This window comes from Malaclemys terrapin, chromosome 9 (assembly GCF_027887155.1).
Source record: "Malaclemys terrapin pileata isolate rMalTer1 chromosome 9, rMalTer1.hap1, whole genome shotgun sequence".
Classification (NCBI taxonomy): domain Eukaryota; kingdom Metazoa; phylum Chordata; order Testudines; family Emydidae; genus Malaclemys; species Malaclemys terrapin.
Window position 1 is genome coordinate 3932633 of NC_071513.1, and position 23041 is coordinate 3955673.

At 43.3% G+C, this 23041-nt stretch overlaps 1 protein-coding gene across 1 annotated transcript in view; it reads right to left on the minus strand.

Moving 5' to 3' along the window:
• Positions 1-23041, minus strand: part of GPC4 (glypican 4) — a 111024-nt gene that overhangs the window by 34399 nt on the left and 53584 nt on the right. The window contains exon 2 of the mRNA XM_054039147.1: positions 20701-20859. Coding sequence (XP_053895122.1) covers positions 20701-20859 — 159 coding nt within the window. The remainder of the gene's footprint in view (positions 1-20700; positions 20860-23041) is intronic.

Below are 23041 nucleotides of genomic sequence, written 5' to 3' on the forward strand. Positions count from 1 at the left end.
TATTTGTTTTTGGCCATTATGGGACAATATTGCATTTTACATGGAGTCTGATAATTTGATAGGGGTCAAACATTTACTTTTCCTCTCCTTACTATGAGGACTGAATATGATGAAGACTCAGTAATATTTTACTCACCTACTGTTAAGGTCTTCTTAGTTATGACAATTGCCAAAAATAATTTTATTCAGCCCAAGCAAATGGGTGAAGGAGTTTGCAAAGTTGATGAAGAGAACCTCAAACCTCTACTAAAAATAGCAGAATATGGGACACATGAGTTTGAGTCCTAACTTCAAGACGGACTCTGGCTGCAATGACTTTTGCCCTAAACTCAAACAGTATCAAAGGGCACGTCTTCCCTAGCAACATTAAAGCACTGCCTTGTCACACACCAGAGCTCTCCCAGTGCTATTAAAAAAAAAAAAAAAAAAAAAAAACCACACACACACACACACACACACCACACACCTCCACGAGCTGGTGCACAGTCTACACTGCCACTTTATAGCGCTGAAACTTGCAGTGCTCAGGGGTGTGTTTTTTTCACACCCCCAAGCGAGAAAGTTGCAGTGCTGTAGACAAGGCCTTAGATACCTTTGGAACTCTTGGGTGTGGTTCAGCCAGTTTCCCTTAATACTGTATGTAAAAAGCACAAAGAAACTTATTCTTTAACACACGCCACTGGATATTTGTAATACTGACCTATGCTTTTTGGTGACTCACATTCAATAAATAATTTTTAATAAAACACGCCTCTGCGCTTTAATCCCCAAAGGAGTCATGTTTAGAGCCAGAAGTTGTTAGAAGGAGAAAAAAAAATTTTGGCCCGGTTTGAATTTAAACGCTGTTAAAATGTATCAAGTATGTTGAAGTTCAAATTTTAGTCTTCAAAGTGCTCCAGTACAAACAAAGACTAACACACAGAGAACATTTTCTGGGAAAACTGAAACATTCTTTGAGTTCCTTATTAGCAAAGTCATGGGGCTTGGTGGTTGACATAGCTGTATATAATGTAGCCTCTTAGGAGTACAAGAGAAATGATCCAGTGAAGAGGAGATTGATTTCAAAAACCCGACATGTCCTCTGTCCAATATCAGCAGGACTCTCTACTTTAGTTCCCATGACTGGCATTTCCTGTCTAGGAAGATTTTTCAGTTGAGTTTATACTATAGAGATTAGCTTGGTGGTTTATATTAATTTCTAATTCACTTAATCATTCTGAAAGCTTATTTCCGCCTTTCCTTCAGATTTTTTCAGAGCCTTTAAAATCACAGATAGGTTGTATATTCAAATGTGCTTGAACTGGGCCCATAACTGACATTTATCAAGAAATACTTCAGGAAGGATTTGATTCTGAAATGACACTTCTGTAAGAAACCATTAAATGTTTCCAACTGTCAATCAAATGAGCATATAGAGGACTGTTCGGAGCCAGAAAAAAAATCTTAAGTGATGAATTCATACCAACTTGGCCTACTTATTCTCCTGCTCAAACTCATTTTATTTCTCACACTCCAAATTGACACCAGATTTCTTTATAATTTTTTTCAAGTCTTGTTTTATCAGGGCACATAGCAGTTCAGCTCCCTAGAAACAGGCAATGACTTCCACTTGGGGGAGAAGCTGAGAGATTTTGTTTCCAGCTATATCCATAAGAATGAGAAACATCATCACAGTTAGCAGCAAATGGCTGCATATTTGCAACCTTCCAAATAGTAACTTTCCCTTGGCCAAAAGAAAGGCGAAGAAAGGAAATGAGAGCATCCCAACACTAAAAGTAGTAAATTTCCAAATACCAACCAGTCCCATTGCTCAATGACTGCCTGAGTCTCTAGCAGATAACAGCGGTACTATGGTCTATTACAGGGGTAGGCAACCTATGGAATGCATGCCAAAGGCGGCACGCGAGCTGATTTTCAGTGGCACTCACACTGCCCGGGTCCTGGACACCGCTCCGGGGGGCTCTGCATTTTAATTTAATTTTAAATCAAGTTTCTTAAACATTTTAAAAACCTTATTTACTTTACATACAACAATAGTTTAGGTATATTTTATAGACTTATAGAAAGAGACCTTCTAAAAATGTTAAAATGTATAACTGGCACGTGAAACCTTAAATTAGAGTGAATAAATGAAGACTCGGGACACCACTTCTGAAAGGTTGCTGACCCCTGGTCTATAGGTAGCACAAGACCATGGCCACGTCACTTCACCTCCCTAAAAAGTCCTCACAATTATCTTGGGATATACTCAGTGACCTTAAAACAAGATGACAGCTCTGGAAAAAAATGGCCTTGAAATTTCAACAGATACTTGGGATGCTAAGTTGCCCATGTAAAGTTAATGGACTCCCTCACAATTAAAAGGCATTAACAAGAAAAAAGATCAAAGCAACAGATGTCATATATTAAGATATGTGAATCCCTGATTAAGTGGCTAGTCCTGAAAAACAAAGGGCTCTGCAGCCAAAAATAATAAATCCCAGGCATGCTGTAGTATCTGATTACATATATATTTAGAGTGCTGGTTGCACATTAGAAATTTGGGCAGCATAAGCTGGTTTAAAGGCATTGGGGCTCATACAAGCAGCTTTGATGACACTGGACTAGTTAGATATTAATCCTGCCTCTTGTAGAAACAAGCTATTCACTGATTAACAAACTACAACATAACCTAGCGTTAACCTTGCAACCTTGAGAAAAGAAATGGCAGGTTCCTCTCTTCAATCTTGACTGTTTGCTCGGGAAAATAAATGACCACCTTTCGTTTGGGTTAGAAATTGACTTGTTCTCAAACAAAACCTACATACAAAGGATTACTTTCTCATTTTACAGCATTGTAAATGCATGTTTTACAGCTGTGGTGCAAGCAATCTGTACTCATTAAATTATCACATTGACAGACTTCCTGTGAAACGCTGTCAAATGCAAACATTTTTCATGGACAACAAATCATTCTTTGCTGCTCTCTCAGAAGGTTTGCTATTCAGTGAGATCCCGGGCTCTCTCTACCCCCCAAAGGAGCTCTTTTTTTTTTTTTTTTTTTGGTAAATTAAATCAAAGAGTTTATCCCTCTCCACCTATAAATTGTCAAAAATGGAGAATACAATATTGGTGGGAATTTTAAAAGAGAAGCGGCAATGTTCCCCATTTTCTACCCAAGCTAATTGCTACAAGGGGAGAGGAAGAGTAGAATTTTACATTGCTAACTCTTACATTACTCGAACAGTCTTTTTAAGGAATAAGCCCACATCCTGTCTCAGCAATCCAGGAGCTAGTTTTCCGTCTCCCTGTGCAATGCTTTGAGAGATGGCTGGGTTTCACTCTGTTTTCAGTTAAGGGAGTTACCACTTCCAACCTGCTCTTTTTATTCTTTATCCACTTCACTACAGTTCCGCTTCTGCTCCCTCAAGTGCTGTTGCGTGCACAGCTTGGGCATAGATCTGCTCTGCATAGGGTCTTAGCCACTGGAGTAGCTCTACCAGCGCAAACATCTAATGTAGATGCACTGCACTAGAGTGGACTGTGACTTGCACATGTGCCGCTCAGAAAAGAGGTGAGCTGCTCTAGTGAAAACAAGTTACATCAGAGCCATGCATTTACACTAGGGCGTAGCACCTGTACAGCTGTATCAGTGGCTCCAGCCCTACTGGAGACAAGACATTACTTTGAAACAGTTCTTTAGACGCAATGTCACTACAAACCGAGGTGGCTCGTTAGCCCAGGCAAGAGAGGTCCAGCCCAACCCCGAATTCCGAAAAGCTACAAAATCCTGGTATAGCTAATACTGCCTCAAGATGGTGCCTCGTTACCATGGCAATTGACCACGGCTGAAGAGTCTGAGGGAACCAATGCTCAGTGAGGCCACGGCAGGATTGTGGCAGTTAAGCCCAAGCTGCAGGAGGCAGGAATGGGGCCTGTGCCCTGTGCCTTCCCAGCCTCCTCGCTCGCTTGCCGGGCCTCTGGAGTGTGAGTCAGTAGCCACTGACGAGGCCCGGGCCCAATTCAGGCTCTACCCCGCGCTGGCCTGGTGGCAGCAGTGCTAACAGTGGGGTCTCTAGCTCAAAGTCTGCTGCAGCTTCATTATCAAGAAGGTAATGGCTTTTTAAACAAACATTGGGCAGTGGTCGAAATAACTATTCCACGATTTGTGCCTAACCTGTCAAAAAAGTCACGAGCTGCCAGTTGCAAACCGACTAAAATATGAATGAACAGCAGTCTTGGTCACTATACATGTATTCGCTATGGCTTTTAAAACACTCACCTATAGATTTATTTGAGGCTCAATTCTTCTAGCTGCACAATTTACTGAACAAATCAACTTAGCTGTTGCCTCCTGATGCAAATACTGCTTTAAAAATTAAATAAGGTAAGATAAGATAGTGAAGCGAAAGGGTATTTGGTTTGATGGAACTGCAGCATCACTGCCAATCAGGCACTGATATAATGCTACCAGAACCACTGTCTGACATACCGCAGCTGTGCTGGAGTAGGCCAGCAGGGGTTTGTTTGTGATGGGCAACGCTCCAAAAAGCGTGTCTTTTTTTTTTTTTTTTGCTTTTAAGTAAACCATTAGAAAAGTAAGACATATCAACCCTGGATAACTAGAGAAATGGTGACATCTCAAAAGTCAATAGACTCAAAGTTTAGAAAGAGAATGGATCTACAGATTGTTTAGAACTCCGGCTTCTGTTTGGTTTTGTTAGCATCTATTTAAATTTCAGCGACACACATTTGGGGAAAGTACTCCGAGACATCCTGAAGCAGCAGGGAAGACCAGACTCGACATTTCTGAAGTAAAAAATAAATTATGTTTTTAAACCAGCCTTTCAAATCTGCCTTTATACACTATAAAGAAGAATAGGAAAATGTATCCATTTATTTGAAAATGTCATCTTTCTTCAACGAATAAGGGCCACTGATCCATTACAATGGGTATGGCAGCCCACTTGCAGAACCAGACCAAGCAGAAGGAAATGCCCCATCTCCTGAAGTTCCCTCCAAATGAGAACTTTCACTGCCAGGGTAATTCAAATCTACTTTCCTGAATTACAGATCGTGTTAAATATACTTGGGGCAGGGGCCACGGAGAAAACAGGATCTCCCACTGCAAACATGGTAAATTCCACCTAAGCAATAAACTCAACTCCTTTGATGTCGTCAATTTCCACCTCTATTTTTGGATGACCCATTTGTCTCCAGGGTGGGCAGTATCTGTGGATCTCATTACTGAAAGAAAGGAAGTTTTCAGGTAAGCATGAATACATATTCTTAGATCTGTTACAATGGGATGGGATTTTCATTGTGATGTGCCTCCAGGGTGAGAAACAGGATTATCCTTTAAATAGGGACATCCAAAACAAGGTAGATTATAAATAAATATTACTTCCATCTTCCTCTAGGCACTAAGACATAGAGAAGACTTCTGCCAAGACAAAGAAAGTGGCATTGGCTAAAACTGGATGACCAGTATGCAGAATCTGGTGAACTAAAGGCCATTGAGCAGATCCTCAATACAGGAGAAAAGCCTTCTCTGCCCTTTGCTCATCAGTCCAAAGGAGGAATATTCTGGTACAATAAGTTCTTTATGTTGACCTGTCTTTTGGGGTCCATGGAAGCAACGATGACTTCACCCCATGTAGTGAGGTGCACACTGGGTCCCTCTGGTTTTGGCCCCTGTTGCTCTCTCCAATCAGTCAGGAACCCCTCAGCTTGATGCAACACCAGTGTTCTTTATTTACAGTAGTTTTCCCGCCACCACTTTCCACCTATGTACAGGTTTCTCAGCCAACTTTCCCAAGTGCAGGCCTGGCCAGCAACAGACCAGAAGGCTCCCACCTCCCTCTGTGCCTGGCCTCTCTCTTACCCACTTCCTCTGGCTTCCTCCCAGCCCTTATAGCCCCGGCTAATGAGGCTGGCAGGTGCTGCCCATCACCAGGCGGACACAGGGCTATCCAATCAGCCCCAATCCATTCCCCTTGATTGGGGCTGGAGTGGCAGGGGCTGATTAAGTGCTTCTCATTAAGCACCCTGTCACACCCCAAGATTCACTTTAAATCTGTCTGGTCCCATATGGGGATTTTGTCTTGCAGTTACAGACCTCCTCCTCTGGGAGACAGAGACATCCAGCAATCCAATGTGAGGTTAATCAAGCCTGAGAGCTATAACCTCTTCAGCCAGAAAGGCACAAACAGGATCATTGCTGCTCTCCTCTTCCTATCTTGCATATGGTCCTGGGGAGAAGTGGAGAAGATGGGACGACACATAACAGGGATCTCGCCGAGCTTTGCAAGAGGTCATTCACCACCTCACATCCTGGGCCCAGACACAGAGAGGGACTGCAGGGCCCTGTTTCCAGATACAAAAGAGGTTGATCACTGGCTCAACTAATCCATTTAAGATGAGCCAGGTATTTCTGGATGTAGGAGACCACTCTGCTAAGCGGACTTCTGCCATGTAAGTCTTGGTGTTCCTCTCTCACTTGGTGGGCAGTGCACACAGAGACCAGAAGCTTTGCTCCACCCACAACAGGGATTCTCTCTCTGGAATAAGATTGACTGTGTTTTTAAAAAAATGCCAGCCCCTTACAGCTACATGAAACAGATTTGAATCTCATTCTCTCCTTCTCCCCATCCCCAGGCAGAACCCCATAGGACACGAGATTCTTAGGTTGAGAGGAGGCTGCAACTGCAATGCTGTCCACCCACGTGAGCATTGCTCATGAAAGCACAAGGACATTTCACGTTTGTCGACCTGATGCCAAGTGAGTTTTCATGCCCAAGGGGGGCCGAGATGCCTGGCAGAATTTGGCTGTATGTGAGGGGCCTGTAGAGTAAAGAATCACTCTTTCAGGTAAAAATCTCCCCCAGGTAGAAACGCAGAGTCCCCGACCCTCAGGGACAGCAGCCACATTCATCTGCAGTCAGAACACTGCGTTAAACTTTGACCTGGGCACACTGAGCCTTATAGCCTTATAAAATTGAGACCGAACATTAAAAAAAAAAAAAAAAAAAAAAAAAAAAAAAAATGGTGGACCAAGAGGCCCCTTACTGCCTGCTAGTTCTTCTGGGCTGCTGTCCCTCTTACCACTCTACAGCCAGCTGCTGGGGAGACATGCCAAACTGAAACAGAAGCTGGGAGGGCCTGGCGAACCTGCAGTGGTAGCTAGGGATGACAGCCTGACACTTTCCTAGGCTTTTAGGCATGGTAGGAAATCCCTATCCTTCTATTACACCTTGCCAGGATGCAGGAAGAGGAATACAGGGGTAGCTGTAGACCCCTTAAGTGTAGTTTACAATACTCAGCACACTCTTGCCTGACAGAATCTACCCTCAGGTGGTTTTAATCTATTTTACTCTTAGAGTCTCTAATTCTTATTTGGGCTTCTGGCCTTTCAGGGCTTAGATTCTCCCCAAGTATTTCCCGGAGCCCTGGCGCTCGGGGCTTCAGCCCCGTGAGGTGCCAGGGCTCCCAGGAGTTAGAAAATATTTACCAGAGCTCCGCTCCGGGCAGTTCCAGCTGGATTTAAGTCCTGGGGCCTTCCTCCCCTGAGGAGGAATAACTAAACCTAGGGTACATCTACATGTACAGCACCACGTAGAGTACAGACATATTACCACTATGGGCCACATATGCCCCTCTCTGTGTGTTATGTGGGCCGCATGCACACAATATTTTATATATATATATATATATATATATATATATATATATATATATACACACACACACACACACACACACACACACACACACACACCCTGTATGGCCCTGAGGATGTCATATGGGTTGCAGCTGTGCGGTGATTTGGCTGCAAGGAGACGAGGGGTTGAGAACCAGACGCTGCATGCCCAGCTAGCAAGGGTATAAGAGCAGTGGAGATGGTGAAGCACGGCTTAGGCGAGTGCCCTGTGCAGCTGAACCTCCAGGGTGTATACTCTACACATCCAAGCAGTGCCTCCCGTTTTTAGCCATGAAGCGTCCCACTGCTTCTCCACGGCTGGAGCCTTTCATCGCAGTACACAGCTACACACTGCAGGGACAAATGTGAATACAGCCTGCCTTTCACTGCGGTGCATAGCTACCTATGTAGCGCCTGTCCGATATGCATAGCCCTAGGGGAATCAGCACCTCTACAGCCTGGCCTGTTCTCCATAGATCTGCCACGCTATACCCAAGGCTGGCCAAGGGAGCCAGAAAACACTGGTAGAAACCTTCGGAAGGAAGGGCATTCCCCACCTCTAATGACTGACAGCTCTGGATCTGCCCCTAAGCTGTTAGCAGGCCAAATTACCCATCATAACGGATTTGTGGATCTTAATATAAAAAAGAAACCCTTCATCTTATGGAAAATCCTTTGCAAGTCATCGTTAATTAGAATACTCCAAATTCTGATGAACCACTGCTTTGGAATAGTTATAACCTATAAAATCAATATTTTATTTAAGCAGTGTGTCCTGGGTCCACCTGCTACACTGGGATTTTTTTTTATTACGTTTGATTTAACCACTTACAAGGAAAAGATGATGCAATGGGATCTACTATCTGTCTTAAGCAGGGGTCGGCAACCTTTCAGAAGGGGTGTGCCAAGTCTTTATTCACTCTAATTTAAGGTTTCGCATGCCAGTCATACATTTTAACGTTTTTAGAAGGTCTCTTTCTATAAATCTATAATATATAACTAAACTATTGTTGTATGTAAAGTAAATAAGGTTTTTAAAATATTTAAGAAGCTTCATTTACAATTAAATTAAAATGCAGAGCCCCCCGGACCGGTGGCCAGAACCCGGGCAGTGAGAGTGCCACTGAAAATCAGCTCGCGTGCCATAGGTTGCCTACCCCTCGTCTAAAGCCATGTGGGAAAAAGTTGTGCTCTCAATGGTCTTTCAGGCTGATAAATTACCCCACACCACACCTCTATGTGACCAAGGCAGAATCCAGATTAAACCTCCATCTGAAGACCACTTCACATTGCAACACTTCTGGCATGGAAAGTCACATACTGCTCTGTGGTTCTGCGAAAGAGCTGCTGATAGGTAAAATGTACACGCTAAAGACCAATCTTTTGCTATGAATACTTAGTGGTTGTCAGTTTCAGCTACTGCTAATCTTTAAACATCCTTTCCTTTCTGAAGGCCTGTTAAAGCCTATTGCTGAATCCAAGCACCAAAAACACAAGCAGTCCTGTTCTATACAACTTCCTCATGCGAGTAATCCCCTTGACTGCAAGGGGACGAACTCAAGCAGGTACAGATTTGCAGGATTGACCCAAAGGAGAGAGAAATAGTGTTCAGAAGGCCTCACTCAAATGGACCGGTATATGACACAACAGTAGAAGAAAACAAGAAGAATTGACATCCTTCCAGTGAGAGAGTTTAAATGGGACGGATCCAGTTCCCCAAAAAAGGATTTTCTTCTTCCTAAAAAGCCCCATTTACAGCCTAGGAACTTAAGAGTGCAATAGAGATACAAACGTTTTGCCCCCAATATTCTAATAATCAGGAATAAACAGGTTACGGAAACCATCTTCTAGTTCAGTTATAGGAGACTGCCTCTGCATGGCAGTAGTTCTTTGGTTTGAATCACACTTTCCAGTCAAGGATTTCAAAGCACTTTAAAATCCATTAATGAATTAGATTTCACCACACCAGAGGAAGGTCTTACCTCCATTTTATGTAGGGGAAATTGCAGCACCAAAAGTGAACCGTCTCGCCCAAGGTCACAGAGGGACTGATAAGCATCTGTGGGGAGGGTGTGGGCAAGTTCATTCATTGGGGTTGTATGTGTTGTTCAACTTCTGTTACTCCAAAGAAGAACGAAAAGCCAACACACTGCCCTTTTATATTTGCAAAGACCTTTGAACATGTTAAGTTCTATCTACACTAGATACTATGGAGTGTGTGTTTTAGGGCCATGTTTTCAACTGGCTTTCTTTGCATGTTCAAGTTAATTGTGTAAAGAAATACAAGCAAGACATGTAATTAACCAATGCACATTAAAAAATAGGGCTTGAGCATGCAAAGTGGATACACTCCATTTTTATGGGCACAATTAACGAACACTTTAGACAATTGGGCACCCAGTGCGTAGGGTGTATTTTTAACATGCTGTACCAAGTACCATGAATTAAGGATGTAATGTCATCTCTAAACCCTTAATTTTATGGCTTTTATGGGTGATTATACTTTCTACTATGTATAGAATAGCATTGTATATATTAAAAAATATGTGGCAGACAACCTGTGCTCCCATTTTGTGTGTGTGTGTGTGTGTGTGTGTGTGTGTGTGTGTGTGTGTGTGTGTGTGTGTGTGTGTGTGTGTCTCTCTCTCTCTCAGATGAAGCATGGATTTTCAAATGCACTCTCTTAGCCTAACTGCTCCCACGGAAATCACCCTCATGTTCTATTTTACTGCTAAGGATTTTTTATTATTTTATTTTTTAACCACAAAATGTCTTTGTGCTGTTCTCAAAGGTGCATTTGGCGATCAGGCTCCACCCTGCAGCTGGTTCTACAATATGAAATAACGATGCAGAGTTTGAGCCGGACAGATAAAGGGAATTTGGAGAAAAGACACAAACACTCCACAGCTCTGGTTTCATCTCTTAAGCAAACAATCCACAGCTATGCCACATTCTAACCTTCCTCAAAAAAAGAAAGAAAAGAAAAAAAGTGCCTTATTACTTCTAATATGCATTCACTTCCTTTATTGCATCTACCACATTTGTAATTTCCACCAGGGAAAAAACAAACTGTAGTTTAATGACCTTTTGCCAAAAGTGTTGAGAATGTGATGAATATATAGTGTTAACACATTTATTGAATATGAAGAAGGGAAGGGAGGACAAGGCAGAGAGCTGTTTCTCTGTCCTGTTTTCAAACATGTGTTAGCACTTACCGAGAGGGGAAGAGCTCTTCCACATAGTTCGAAGAAATTTAGGCTTAAATCATACCAGTATCACAGCAACAGCCCTCGTGATGGGCAAACCTCAAGGAGCAGGGAGGCGGAGTTTAGAAAAGCACCCAGAAGTTCACTTAATTATTGAAAGGTCACAGGGCAATGAAAATTGTGCTAGAAACCTCCTAAGGAAAGGCCCTCGTGAGATTTCTGGCACTTCCTGTTTCTGGTGGGTCCAGTGTTTGGGTACATCTGCCTCCAGCTGAAACCCAGCTCACAATTACAAGGGTCAGGCAAGACCCAGCTCGTTGAAGGTTTGGTGGAAAAGGAGGAGAAAGCACAGAGCTGAGTTACATGGGGCTGCGGTCTACGGCAACGTCCTGATTTGAAGAGCAATTGTACCTTTTGCTGGGATGAGAACATGATGGGATTAAACATTGGCCCTTAAAGTTATGAGACGAGTACCAGTGAAAGTGCTGAGGTGGGGGCGAGGGGGGTTAACTCCACTCCAGATCTGTCTCCTTCTGTCCCAACGACAATCTAAACCTGCCTCTCCAGTCAGCTTCAGGGCAACGCAGCTGAAACAGAGTTCTTAACACCCCCTTCCCACGACCGACCATCCTCTCTCAATCACTCTGGGTAACCCCAACACTGAGCTGCTCGTAACCCGGGCCTCTTCTTCAACTCCGACCTCTCTTCTCTAGCTCCTCCCATCCACGCTGTAGCTAAATCCTTCAGATTCTTTCCAGGCAATATCTCCGGATATGGCCTTTTCTATCCAGTCACACAGCGAACACTCAGCCAGGCTCTCATCTTGCATTTCCATCACTGCAACATCCTTTTCTCCAGCCTTGACAAATGCCAGCCTACCCCACTGTCAGCCATTCAGAATGCTGCTGCAAAGAACCTTCTTCTGGCCCATCATTTGACCCCATCACCCCTCTCTTTGCCTCCCTCCACTAGCTCTCTATCACATCAAACGTAAGCTCCATGTCTGCACTTTCGCCGCCCTTCACAGCCTATCCCTCACCCTACCGATCATCTCTCATTCAGTAGCGAGACGAGGACTCCGGCCTCCAATTGGCCCGTGAGGCCAGCTTCCATCACCCACTTGTTACAGTTTCAAACAAGCCCCTCTGTACTTTCTCCCTGGATGCCCCATACTTGGCAGGAACTCCCCGTACACATCCACAAAGCGAACTCATTATCCACCTTCAAAACTGTCCTTTGCTAGGACTCCTACAAAAAAATTAGACAATGGTTAGGCAGCTGGTATGCAGACACCACGCTGCCAGTCATGCTGACCAATATGGTTTCCTTATACTCCCCCACCAGCTGCCAGCCTAGCCATCTTGCTGCCTCTTGTGTTATACTTAGATTGTTAGCAATTTGGGCACGGATCTTCATTTAGTTGTGTTTACACAGCGCCTGGCACAATAGGGTCCTGGTTCCTGCCTGGGGCTTCTAGGAGTTAATAAGGGATGGATTATTAAGCCATTGAATTCACAAGCTCTCCGTGGGATTTGTTCAACCAGCATGCAGGGATGCGGATTCCAGTATAGGCAACATACTTGTGTGCATAAATATTACCAAATTCTAGCCTTGTTTCTTCTGAGAAAAGGGGGGGGAGGTGAGGGGAAGAAAGTTAATTTTAAACAGACAAACAATGACTCATTGACTGGCTTGTATCAATCAGTAACTAAAAAACCTCACATTTCCTGGTGTGTGTAAGACTGCTGCCCACATGTTTCAAACAACAAAAATAGGTAAAAGCTATGTGATGTGAAGAACAGGTAATTCTATTACTTGGAGGAAAATAAAGACAGTGTGAGATTGTTCAAAGCTCTACACAGAAGTTAGCTGTGGCTAAATCCCCAGCATGATTATGAAATTCACAATCATATTTTTCTCCCTGCGGACAGGGCATTCATTTTGCCCTTGGAGATAATACTGTTGAGCGACTGTCTCAGTCCCTAACACCACGGAGCCAGGATCCCCTTCACTCTCAGAAAGGATTCGCTCACCGCAGGGAATGATTTGGCACCAAACAAATTCAGAAAAGACCACAATGTGCCTCTAAAGCACAAATGTTTTGGTTTTGGTTCTTTTTAAATAACCTCAGATGGGGAGAAGATAGTGAGAAATGCATTGAGAATAAATATAAGCTAGACTTAGAAACAGGGAAAACAAAGGAGGAAAACAATTTTCATTCATGAAGCATGTAAATGTAGGAGAAAAGCATCTCTCTCAGGTATGTAGGAACCTTAGCTAAAAGATGCTTTTGAAAAATTCCACTCAGTCTAAGTGATTTGGGGTCTCCTATGAACTCCTATGTCACTTTGAAAATCCCACCCTAAATACGTACAGTTCCAAACTGAAGTCCTAAAGACAATTCCACAGTGGGAGACAGCTGCCTAGGTTAATGAAAGTCTGAGGGATCTAGGCCTTTTTGTATCCTGGTTGCTAGGGCATGAGATGCCACCTTCTTTTTGAAGGAGAAGAAAGATGGAAACCTGCCTTCATCAGGACAAAATAGAAAGGAGGGCTACATGTGTTCAAGGTTTGAAGAGAAACAAGCCATATACTTAATTTTCTAATGCTGTATTATTAGTATACTCACATATCCTTTCTATTCCCTTACACACGTAACTGAGTGGTAAAAGCATTCTCCCCAAATAAACAGAATTATTGCAAAGACCTATGGTAGCCTGTTCTTATACACTGAGGACTAATGACCCATTTTTTCTCTACCTTTGGGATTTACTATTCTCCAGCGCCCGAGACTTGCTACAGAGGAAGGAGTCCAGTCAGACTTATTCTGATTTTTGGGGGGCCCTGCAAAGCAACTTTTCTTTCCCTATCTCCTCCTAAGAACAGTTTCTCCTACAACAATGCACAGGGACAGACACAGGATTTCTAGGAGCTGATTGTTTTGGAAACCTTAATTGTCATTAGTTAAAAAGCCAGTTGAGAGACACTGGAAGACTGGAACTAAAGCTAGCATATTGCTAGTTTAGCAGATCCTGCACCTCTTGCTTGTGCCATTAGACCTACTGACACTTATGGGGGTGTCACACACAAGTATGGATTTGCAGGATTCAGCCTGGATCTCTGATACTGCAGCCAGAGCTGTCAATCAAAGTTTAATTGTCTGATACGACATTCATGTCCCAAAAGGAGAATTACTTTGGCAAGGGAAAGAGGCCTGATTGGTATGCACGCTCTCTGGTTACTCCTAGGAAGGGAGGCTGGAACATAGTTGGAATAGCGGCAAAGGAATCTACCCCATTTTACTTTAGTGGACAGAGAGTTAATAATTAGGGGCTTCAGTCCCCAAAAGGAATTTTTACTTCTTGGTTCAGATTCTGCTCACGGAAGAGGTCCTATAAACTCTGGCTGATGATTAATGGGTTGTAGTTCTCCAGCCTGAAAGCAGGAGCTTAACAGCTCGCTCCTGAAACTCTCCATTTTGCAGAGATTTTCTCTCAGAAAATTTGCAATTTGAGAATCTCTGACAGTAGAGGCATATGTTCCCCCTTCCTTTGGGGCACTGTTTCCAGTTTACCCAGGAGAACTACCATAGAACCCCGGCCCCGTTTTGGCTTGTGTTTCTTTATCTTCCCGGAGTAGCCTGCAGGTCAGGAATAACCCTCAGCATTCTCTGGACTAATAGGGAATGCACAACCGACATAGCCTACTCCTAGTGGATAATGAGCTATGCCCTGTACTATCACTTATTGTGGCTATTAGATTCTTGAAATTACCAAAGTAGCTGAAATAACTGTGCCCCACCACAGAAACTCCTCCTCTTCTGCAGAAATCCTCAACTGACTCCTCAGATACTGCAACTCTGCCCTCGGGAGTGGGGTTTGCTCCCTTATGGCCAGTTCGGCTATGAGAGAACGCAGTCTGCAATTTTTCCAGGGGGGCTTCATGACAGAAAAATATGCTTCCAAGTCACTAAATAGCTTGAATGACCTTTAGCAAGAAGAAAAGAAATAATCCTCAGTAAAATAAATCTATCTAGCTAAGAGACTTGAAAAATAAGGCTGTAATGACTGTTAGATTGCTGGATCCCCCTGGCTCTCAGCTGGCGCTCTTCCCGCCAAGTCTTCAAACTTGAAAGGGGCGTGAGGCACCTGAGAATTCTCAGCCGCAAGCCAAGATCTCCGCTTGCACTTTAGAATTAGAGTTACAGTGACCATTGTGAGGAGTCCATTTGCTTGGTTTCAGCCCCCAAAGGGTTTCGTTTTACTCTTTTCATATTTGTTTTATCTTAAACGTTAATGGAAAACTTGGGGTGGGTGCGTACGGAACATTTAATAGCTTTCCAGAGGCCGGCTTGTGCTGGGCAGATTTATAGGAATTATTTTGTTGCTTGGGCATTGGACTTGCCCAATCTACTGCCAATCCAGCCTGTGAACTGATCATTTCATTTTTGCCCTGATGTATGTATGTATGTATTTGAATACAGCATCGGAAGCTCAGCAGAGATTTGAGTCTTGATAGCCTTCGCCATGATATAGAATAGGAAGAGTCAAGAGGCAATCATTTAACTGCACTAAAAACACTTGTAACAGAAATCATTAACTGCCTATTGAACTTACTGCATCATTAATATGATTTACTTGCATTGTTGCAGCACCCAGATGCCCCAATCATGATCAGGGCTCCATTATGCTCAGCTAGGTCCCTGCCCTGAGCCTCTTACAAATGACAAAACAGACCAAGAAATCTTTCTATCAGGACAGTTCAGAACTGGAATAGGCTTCCAAGGGAGGTTGTAGAATCCCCATCACTGGAGGTTTTTAAGAACAGGTTGGACAAACATTTGCCACGGATGGTCTAATTCTCCTCCAAGAAATTTATGTAGTAAAACAAGCCTCATCTAAGGACTAACAGAACAGCAGAGGAAGAATAATTTATGTGAGGCCACCATCCCATATAAGTATTTCCCACAAAAGACTGGACCATTTTTGCTCCAGTCCTGCCTTCATCCCCCTCAAATATTCATCTTTGAGAAGAGACCAAAGCATGGAAAATTTCCGCCTGAAAGATGGAAACTTACGAAAGCTGTAAGCAACTGAAAACAAGGTTTAATGCTTATGCAACCTCAAAATCACAACTGCTGTTGCTGCTGCTATGATTCATAGACTTTAAGGCCAGAAGGGACCACTAATCATCTACTCTGACTTCCAGCATAATAGAATCTCACCCAATAATTTCTGCATCAAGCTGGTAAAGCTTGTCTGAGGTACAGCATATATTTTAGCAAGGCATCCAGTTTTGACTGTACAGACTTCCAGAGATAGGGAATCCATTGCCCCACTAGATTAAGTTGTTCCGGTGGTTAATTATCCCCACTTTTCAAAATATGTACCTTATTTCTATGTTTTATTATGTGCAGAAGTGTTGTTAAAGTGATTTATATTACAAAAGAAATGGCCTGAGGGGAACAGAGATAGTCATGCTGTCATGTTATTTGAGCATGTTTAAATAGGAGATAAAGATATTCGGTTACAAGATCTCCATGTTCTCCCCCCCCCTGAAAATTCAGAACATACACAGCTCGATCCCAATTTATAATGTAGATTACAAGGAGTTGAAGTTACTTCTGGTTGGTCATTTAGAGATACTAGACATCAGAAGTTTGTTTTGTTTTCCTGACTAAGAAAGATACAGATAGTGTACGAACCCACTCCCTGACGTGGGTCACTTTGGTGCCAGATCAATGCAATTCCGAGGATCAGACTGTCATTCCAACCATGCATAGTATCAGAGTGGCAGTTTAACAGAAAAATTCCAACAGCCACCATACATTTCATCCTCCATCTCAAGGACACTGCTGCTTCTTGCTACTAACATTTCATTATGGCAACTGTTACAAAGGTCAAAAACACGGCAGGACTTTACATTTGTTGGTCTCTTTTTTCAAACTTGAACGTCAAGGCTAACGGATTAGCAGCTTGACCCACAATGGTTTTTCCGAAGACCCAGAAGGGTTCGAGTCAAGGACACAGACAGCCGTTCAAAACAAGAAAGCTGCTGCTCACTACTACAAGCCCTTCGGCATGGCTGACTGGAAATGCTTGTTCCACAGATGTGACCTGGGAGCTAGTTTTGTTATGGGAATTTAGATTCTTTGCAGTAACCCACTTGCCTCCTCAGTCAATAGAACTGCTGTTATCCGGATTATTTTACATTAGGCACAGGAAGATGCAAGGCTTGTTTTCTGCCAACCTTATTTTCATTTGAAGTAGTTGACCTCTAGCCATTTCTATGAGGCAGCCTAAAGGAATTCCTACATAATCAAAATAAGAGCAAGGACCCATGGCAAGAACACCAAACTTCGGCAAGGGAGACCCTGCTTTTCAAATCTTACCCTGCACCACAGACACTACATATCTTTGGGCCAGGATTTTTTTCATTTTGGGTTCTGGAGCAATTACGTCAAATCTGAGAACGTGGGAATTCCAACCAAGTTTGAATGACAAACATTCAGTTTTCCTTTTCAAATGGACTTCATTGGTTTTACTTATTTAGGCCAACATCTGTTAAAAAGGGCACCTACAGTTAAGCATTACAAGGTCATAATACAGGCAGGTAAGTTGCAAGCTGTTGGCTGTTCAGCAAATTTTGAAAAATCAATCCATTCAGTTAGGCCAGGGGCGGGCAAACTTTTTGGCCTGAGGGCCGCATTGGGTTTCCAGAATTGTATGGAGGGCCGGTTAGCAGAGGCTGTACCTCCCCAAACAGCCAGGCATGGCCCGGCCCCGCCCCCTATCCAACCCCTCCTGCTTCTTGCCCCCTGACAGCCCCCCCGAGACTCCTGCCCCATCCAACGCCCTCCCCCGGTTCCCTGTCCCCTGACTGCCCCCCACCACCTCATCCAACCCCTCCTCTCATTCCTGACTGCTCCCCCCCCGGACTCCTGCCCCCATTCAGCCCTGTTTTCCCCCCCGACCCCTATCCACAGCCCCGCCCCCTGACCACCACCCTGAACTCCCCTGCCCTCTATCCAACCCCTCCTGTTCCCTGCTCCCTTACCGCGCTGCCTGGAGCACCGGTGGCTGGCGGCACTATAGCCGCGCCGCCCGGAGCACCAGGACAGGCAACCGGAGCCAGCCACGCTGCCACCGCACAGCACAGAGCACCAGGACAGGCAGCCGCGCCACCAGCTGGAGTCAGCCACGCCACCACGCAGCAGAGCACTGGGTCAGGCCCCGGCTGTGCAGCTACGCTGCCCGGCAAGAACTTGCTGCCCCGCTGCCCAGAGCATTGCACTGGCGGCAGAGTGAGCTGAGGCTGCGGCGGAGGGGGAACAGAAGGGGAGGGGCCGGGGGCGAACCTCCCGGGGCAGGAGCTCCGGGGCTGGGCAGGAGGGTCCCGCAGGCCGTAGTTTGCCCACCTCTGAGTTAGGCCCTTAAGTATGGGCTTAGGGGCTCGTCTTTAGTTAGCCAGGTTTGAGAGACTTGGCCTTAGATTTTAGCACAGTTTCCTACCATTTAGTGTACAGCAAATGTTTCTTCATCCATCACTGAAAGAGTTAAGGATGATCCGTCTCCTACAACAGTTCTTCCCCTGCTTCGTTATCAGCTCACGTTCACATAGTTAAGAAGGACGATTCTTCTTCTTAGACCCTTAATTATCCTGAAGGTTAAAACTTCAGCGGGCATAAAATAAGGACTCTTGTTTAAGCACGTTCTCTTGTACTAAGGTTCGTACTTTGAAGATTCCAACTATATTGTTTTTTTCCAAAGAGCACTGCAGCACCTCACATCATAAAAACAGGCAGACACACCTAACTGTGCTCCTGACAATAGGTGTGCCTGCACCGGGTTAACATGATAAATTGCACATATGTTTTCAGCTACAACACTGTTTTACAAGAAGTCTCATCGTTCATCTGAGGTGAAGCTGATGCTATTCCTCTGGTCCCCTTTTAGGGGCTTATCTATGGACTGGATTCCGTTTCGTGTCTGGCCCTGCATTTAGTAAGTCTGCAAGTCTAGACACTTCGGTTGTGTGTTTATCACCCCCTCCGTGCAGCAGCAGGTAGAGAGAGAAAACAGTGGAAACCTCAAATGAGGTTATATGAGGGAAATGTTTAGCTGGAGCCCGTTTGTGCAATTTCACTTCAACTTTCTGACAATTTTAACGCCCCTTAACTTTTTAAAATCATCCAAATTCTGGTGTATTTTGAAAGCAAGGTGCTCCTGCCTGTTTAGTGTTTTAGAAGTACACACAGTAACTCCCTTATATGTTTAGTAAGTAGAAATATGTAAGTTAAATAAAAATTGTACCCGTTCCAAGTTCCGAGCAGACATACAAGATATTCACAGAAAAATCCATGCACATTCAAACAGTGATTGAATGAAAGTCCTGGAAAAAAGGTCTGAGGAACTTTAAAATAAATGGAATCAGCATTTAGGGACACCCTGCTCCAAAGAATCACCAAAACCAGTGGAATAAAATTTGATATAATAATTTAAAAAATAAATAAATAATAATTAAAAAAAAAAATCAACAGATCTTCTCTGCCTAACCCATCAGAAGATGATTGTTTGCATGATCTGGGCTCCAGCTCGTGTGTCCAAAGCAGGCATTAGAGATATAAGTGTCGGAGCCAGAGGATCCCCCAGCGCCGTTACCCAAACATCCCAGGAGAGGCCCAAGGGGCTTCTCCTGTCTCCAACCAGAGTGGGGCTCGCCAATGGAAAGCTCTCTCACAAGAAAGCTGGCTCCTAACGAGCCTGACAAGTAGAAAGCTCTTGTATTACAAGACTGGTTCAGTAGATTAACTGGCATGGCAGCTAGAAGCAAATTCCACACATTTGAGGCGATCTGGACCTCTTTTGTGGATTGTTCGATCAACAGAAGACAACGAGACAGCGACGTACCCAGGAATTCTATCGGTGAGCCTCGGTGAAGTGGGGCTGGGACAGGTGTACATTGGATTTCTTTGATGTACAAGAGTTTTCTGGCTCTGGATGGTATTTCCTCCATTTGACACACTATACCTGAAGTGACGTCTTTCTTTTGTTTCCTATGACTTTTATCTGCTCCTACTTAGATCAGCCTGAAGAGACACTACACTGCATTTCATGTGGACTATAATACAAATGACAACTCCCACACAGGAACACTTATTAACGAGAGCTGCCATTTAGTGTCAGTTTGGCAGCAATATCAGTTCTTCCTCTGCTTCCTTCTCGACTCAAGTTCACATAGTTAAGATGGGTGATTATTCTTCTTAGATCCTTAATTATCCTGAAGGTTAAAACATCAGTGGGCATAAAATAAGGACCCAATTCATTTCACCTGTGACCCACCTCATACTTGAATCCAGGTCTCCATATGTAGGAGTAGTGTATTTTACTCACTGCTCTGCTTAGCCCTGATGACTACGTTCAACGAGTACAAATCCTTTTAGTTCTTACCACACTGGGCGAGTGTCAGCATTCATGTAGATCAATGCTGAGAGACATGCATTTGTGATGATACATTTTGCAGAGACACAGAAACAAAACTAACTGTGGTCTACATTTATAGCACATTGGATTTTATAAAAATGAATCAGACAGAAAGATATATCACTATGGGAAACTAAGCCATAATCAGCAAATATTTCTATTACACTGGATTGCAAAACAAGCAATGTTCTAACCTCACCACCACGAGTCATGAGTCATGATCTTCCCAAGTCAATAGTGAAAGACACAGTGCAAGTAGACTGCATAGAAAGGAACATGGAGATTATTTTAAGTTTTATCAAAATGACAGCAAAATCCAAACTCCAGTACTTACCATCAAACTTTTTGTAACGGGAACTAAACGTTGTCTGTAGGTGATTGCTAAATTCCACTACAGCATTTCTGAAGTCGTGTTTACTCTGCTGACTGTACTTCTCTTCCATTTCTTGAGAACAACACGTGTAACCTTGTGGACATACTTTCAAATGGTCACCTGAAAAATTAAGAGTAAATAATTTAAAGTTACATAAAGAATATTTAAAAGAGACACAAGAAAGTTGCTATGTAACAGGCTATAATGTGCGCGCACACGCACACCCCAAGCGTAGACTCCTTATTCTGCAATACCAGTTAAAACTAATGGGATTTTGAATCAATTAAGCACACAGGATCAAGTCCTTACCCATGAAAACACACTTTGGAGAAACTCAGCAGTACCCATGTGAAGACCCTAATTTTGTTCATTGTTGAGTATGCTACAAAGCCTGTCCTCAGTTTTTATTTATTCAGCACATAAATTGAGTTAATCTGCAGCAATTAATTTTAGACGGTAATTTACACCAAAATGGCCTCTCTATATAGACAGACACACACACACACACACACACACAGATTTCAATTGCTACTTTCAGTTCATTCAGTTAAAAAAAGGCACGGATGCAGCACTGACCACCAGTGTATATTGGAACCCCCATGTTCTCAGAGTTAAGACTGCCCAGGGTTTTAAAATACAGAGTAGTTTGATTATATGCTTTGGCCAACCCATTAAGTTTCCCACCCCACTGATATTACACAATTTGCTAGCATCACTGTAGGTAAGGGCATGACAACAACACTGTGACAGAAGTCACAGCTAGAAGTTTGCTCAGTCTTCAGAGCCATATAGCAACCTGTATCTCCCTTAACCTCATTCTAAAATTTAAATAGCTTTTTTCCTTGTTCCATTTTGTTAGTTCAGAACTAATTCAATAATAGAAGGCAATCGATACCTCCCTCTCTCCAGCAACAGTTTCTAAAGCCTATTGCAACCTTTGATATTCACCCCTGTGACCAGCTCATGTGTTTTTCCAGTAATTTAAATAGCCAGCTAACACTTTTTTCAATTATTACAACCACAAGATACTTAATACTTAAAACATTATTGCTTGCAGTAGGGAATCCGTTTAAAAGGTCTGCAGAACTTCAGGGACAGACTAAGACGGCCAGATGTTTTCCCATGTGATCAGCAAGCTGAGTGCTTGAAATGTCAACTAACAGCCAAATGTTGTTCTCAGCGAATTTCAGCCAACTGACTCGTTTTTCGAGTGTATCTGAGCACAGAATCTGGCCCTGCATAATTAACAGTTAAAGAGGACATCCTCACACTTTGTAAGATTTCATATAATTTTAGTGGTTTTAGTAAATTGCTTCTTTTCTATAGCTTCATGGACCAAGATACCAGCTTCATATTGTGCTCTGTCACTCCAACTTACACAAATGTAACATGATGTGGTTGAAGCAACCTGGGATGTGGCATCCAGGAATACTGAAGTGTGGGAATCTCTAGAAAAAGTTGTAGAGGTGATCAAATCAACCCATCACCATGAGAAATTCAGACTTTTAAATACATTAAGTCACTGTCTCTCTTTAGTTCAGAGTTCTGATTGCACACTGAAGAGCAGCGCTGTAACTCTCCGGTCTGGGTGCTACAGGCGTGAACTGAAGGAATTTTAGTTCACATTAACGTAGTTCGCAGCACTTTGGTGGACATTGCTATTCACACCCCACTAGTCCGAACATCAGGGCAGCGTAGACACAGCCTTAGGGTCAGTCTCCCCTGATTTTTGGCTTACGGCATCAGATGGAAAAGAAAAGAAGACAACTTTCTAGCGTCAGACTGCAAGTCGGAACATGGCACAGGCTGACAGAAACCTTAAGTCAAGGTTCATTAGAGAGGCTTATAAAGTTATGTTAATCATGGCTGCCATGTTTGCATTATTGTCTGACTACGTGGCCTCTAAAATAGGCCTTGGGATTAAGCATTGCGTTTTCTGTGGTCCTAACCATTTACAGTGGGGAAAAACAGCTCATCTGTTAAAGCATTAAAAAACGTTAAAAAATAAATTACGTATGCTCAACGCAGAATGGAACTGGCACATCCTTGGCTGACACAAACTCTTCTTCATTTTATGTTCCTTTTGCCAGCATCTGACAATGTTTATATGAAATTTATCTAACTGTAGGCAATTTGGGTCATCTTTCCTGCCAGCCTAAGTGTGTTAACGTCTCCCTTTCAGACAGTTATAAAATGCCTTTTTAAATAAATATCATCCTTAGGAATCTCTTTTCCTAAATCTATTTTTCTTTTGCACTGCAGGGTTTGTTTGTTTGTTTTCTTTGGCATTATAGGAGTCCTT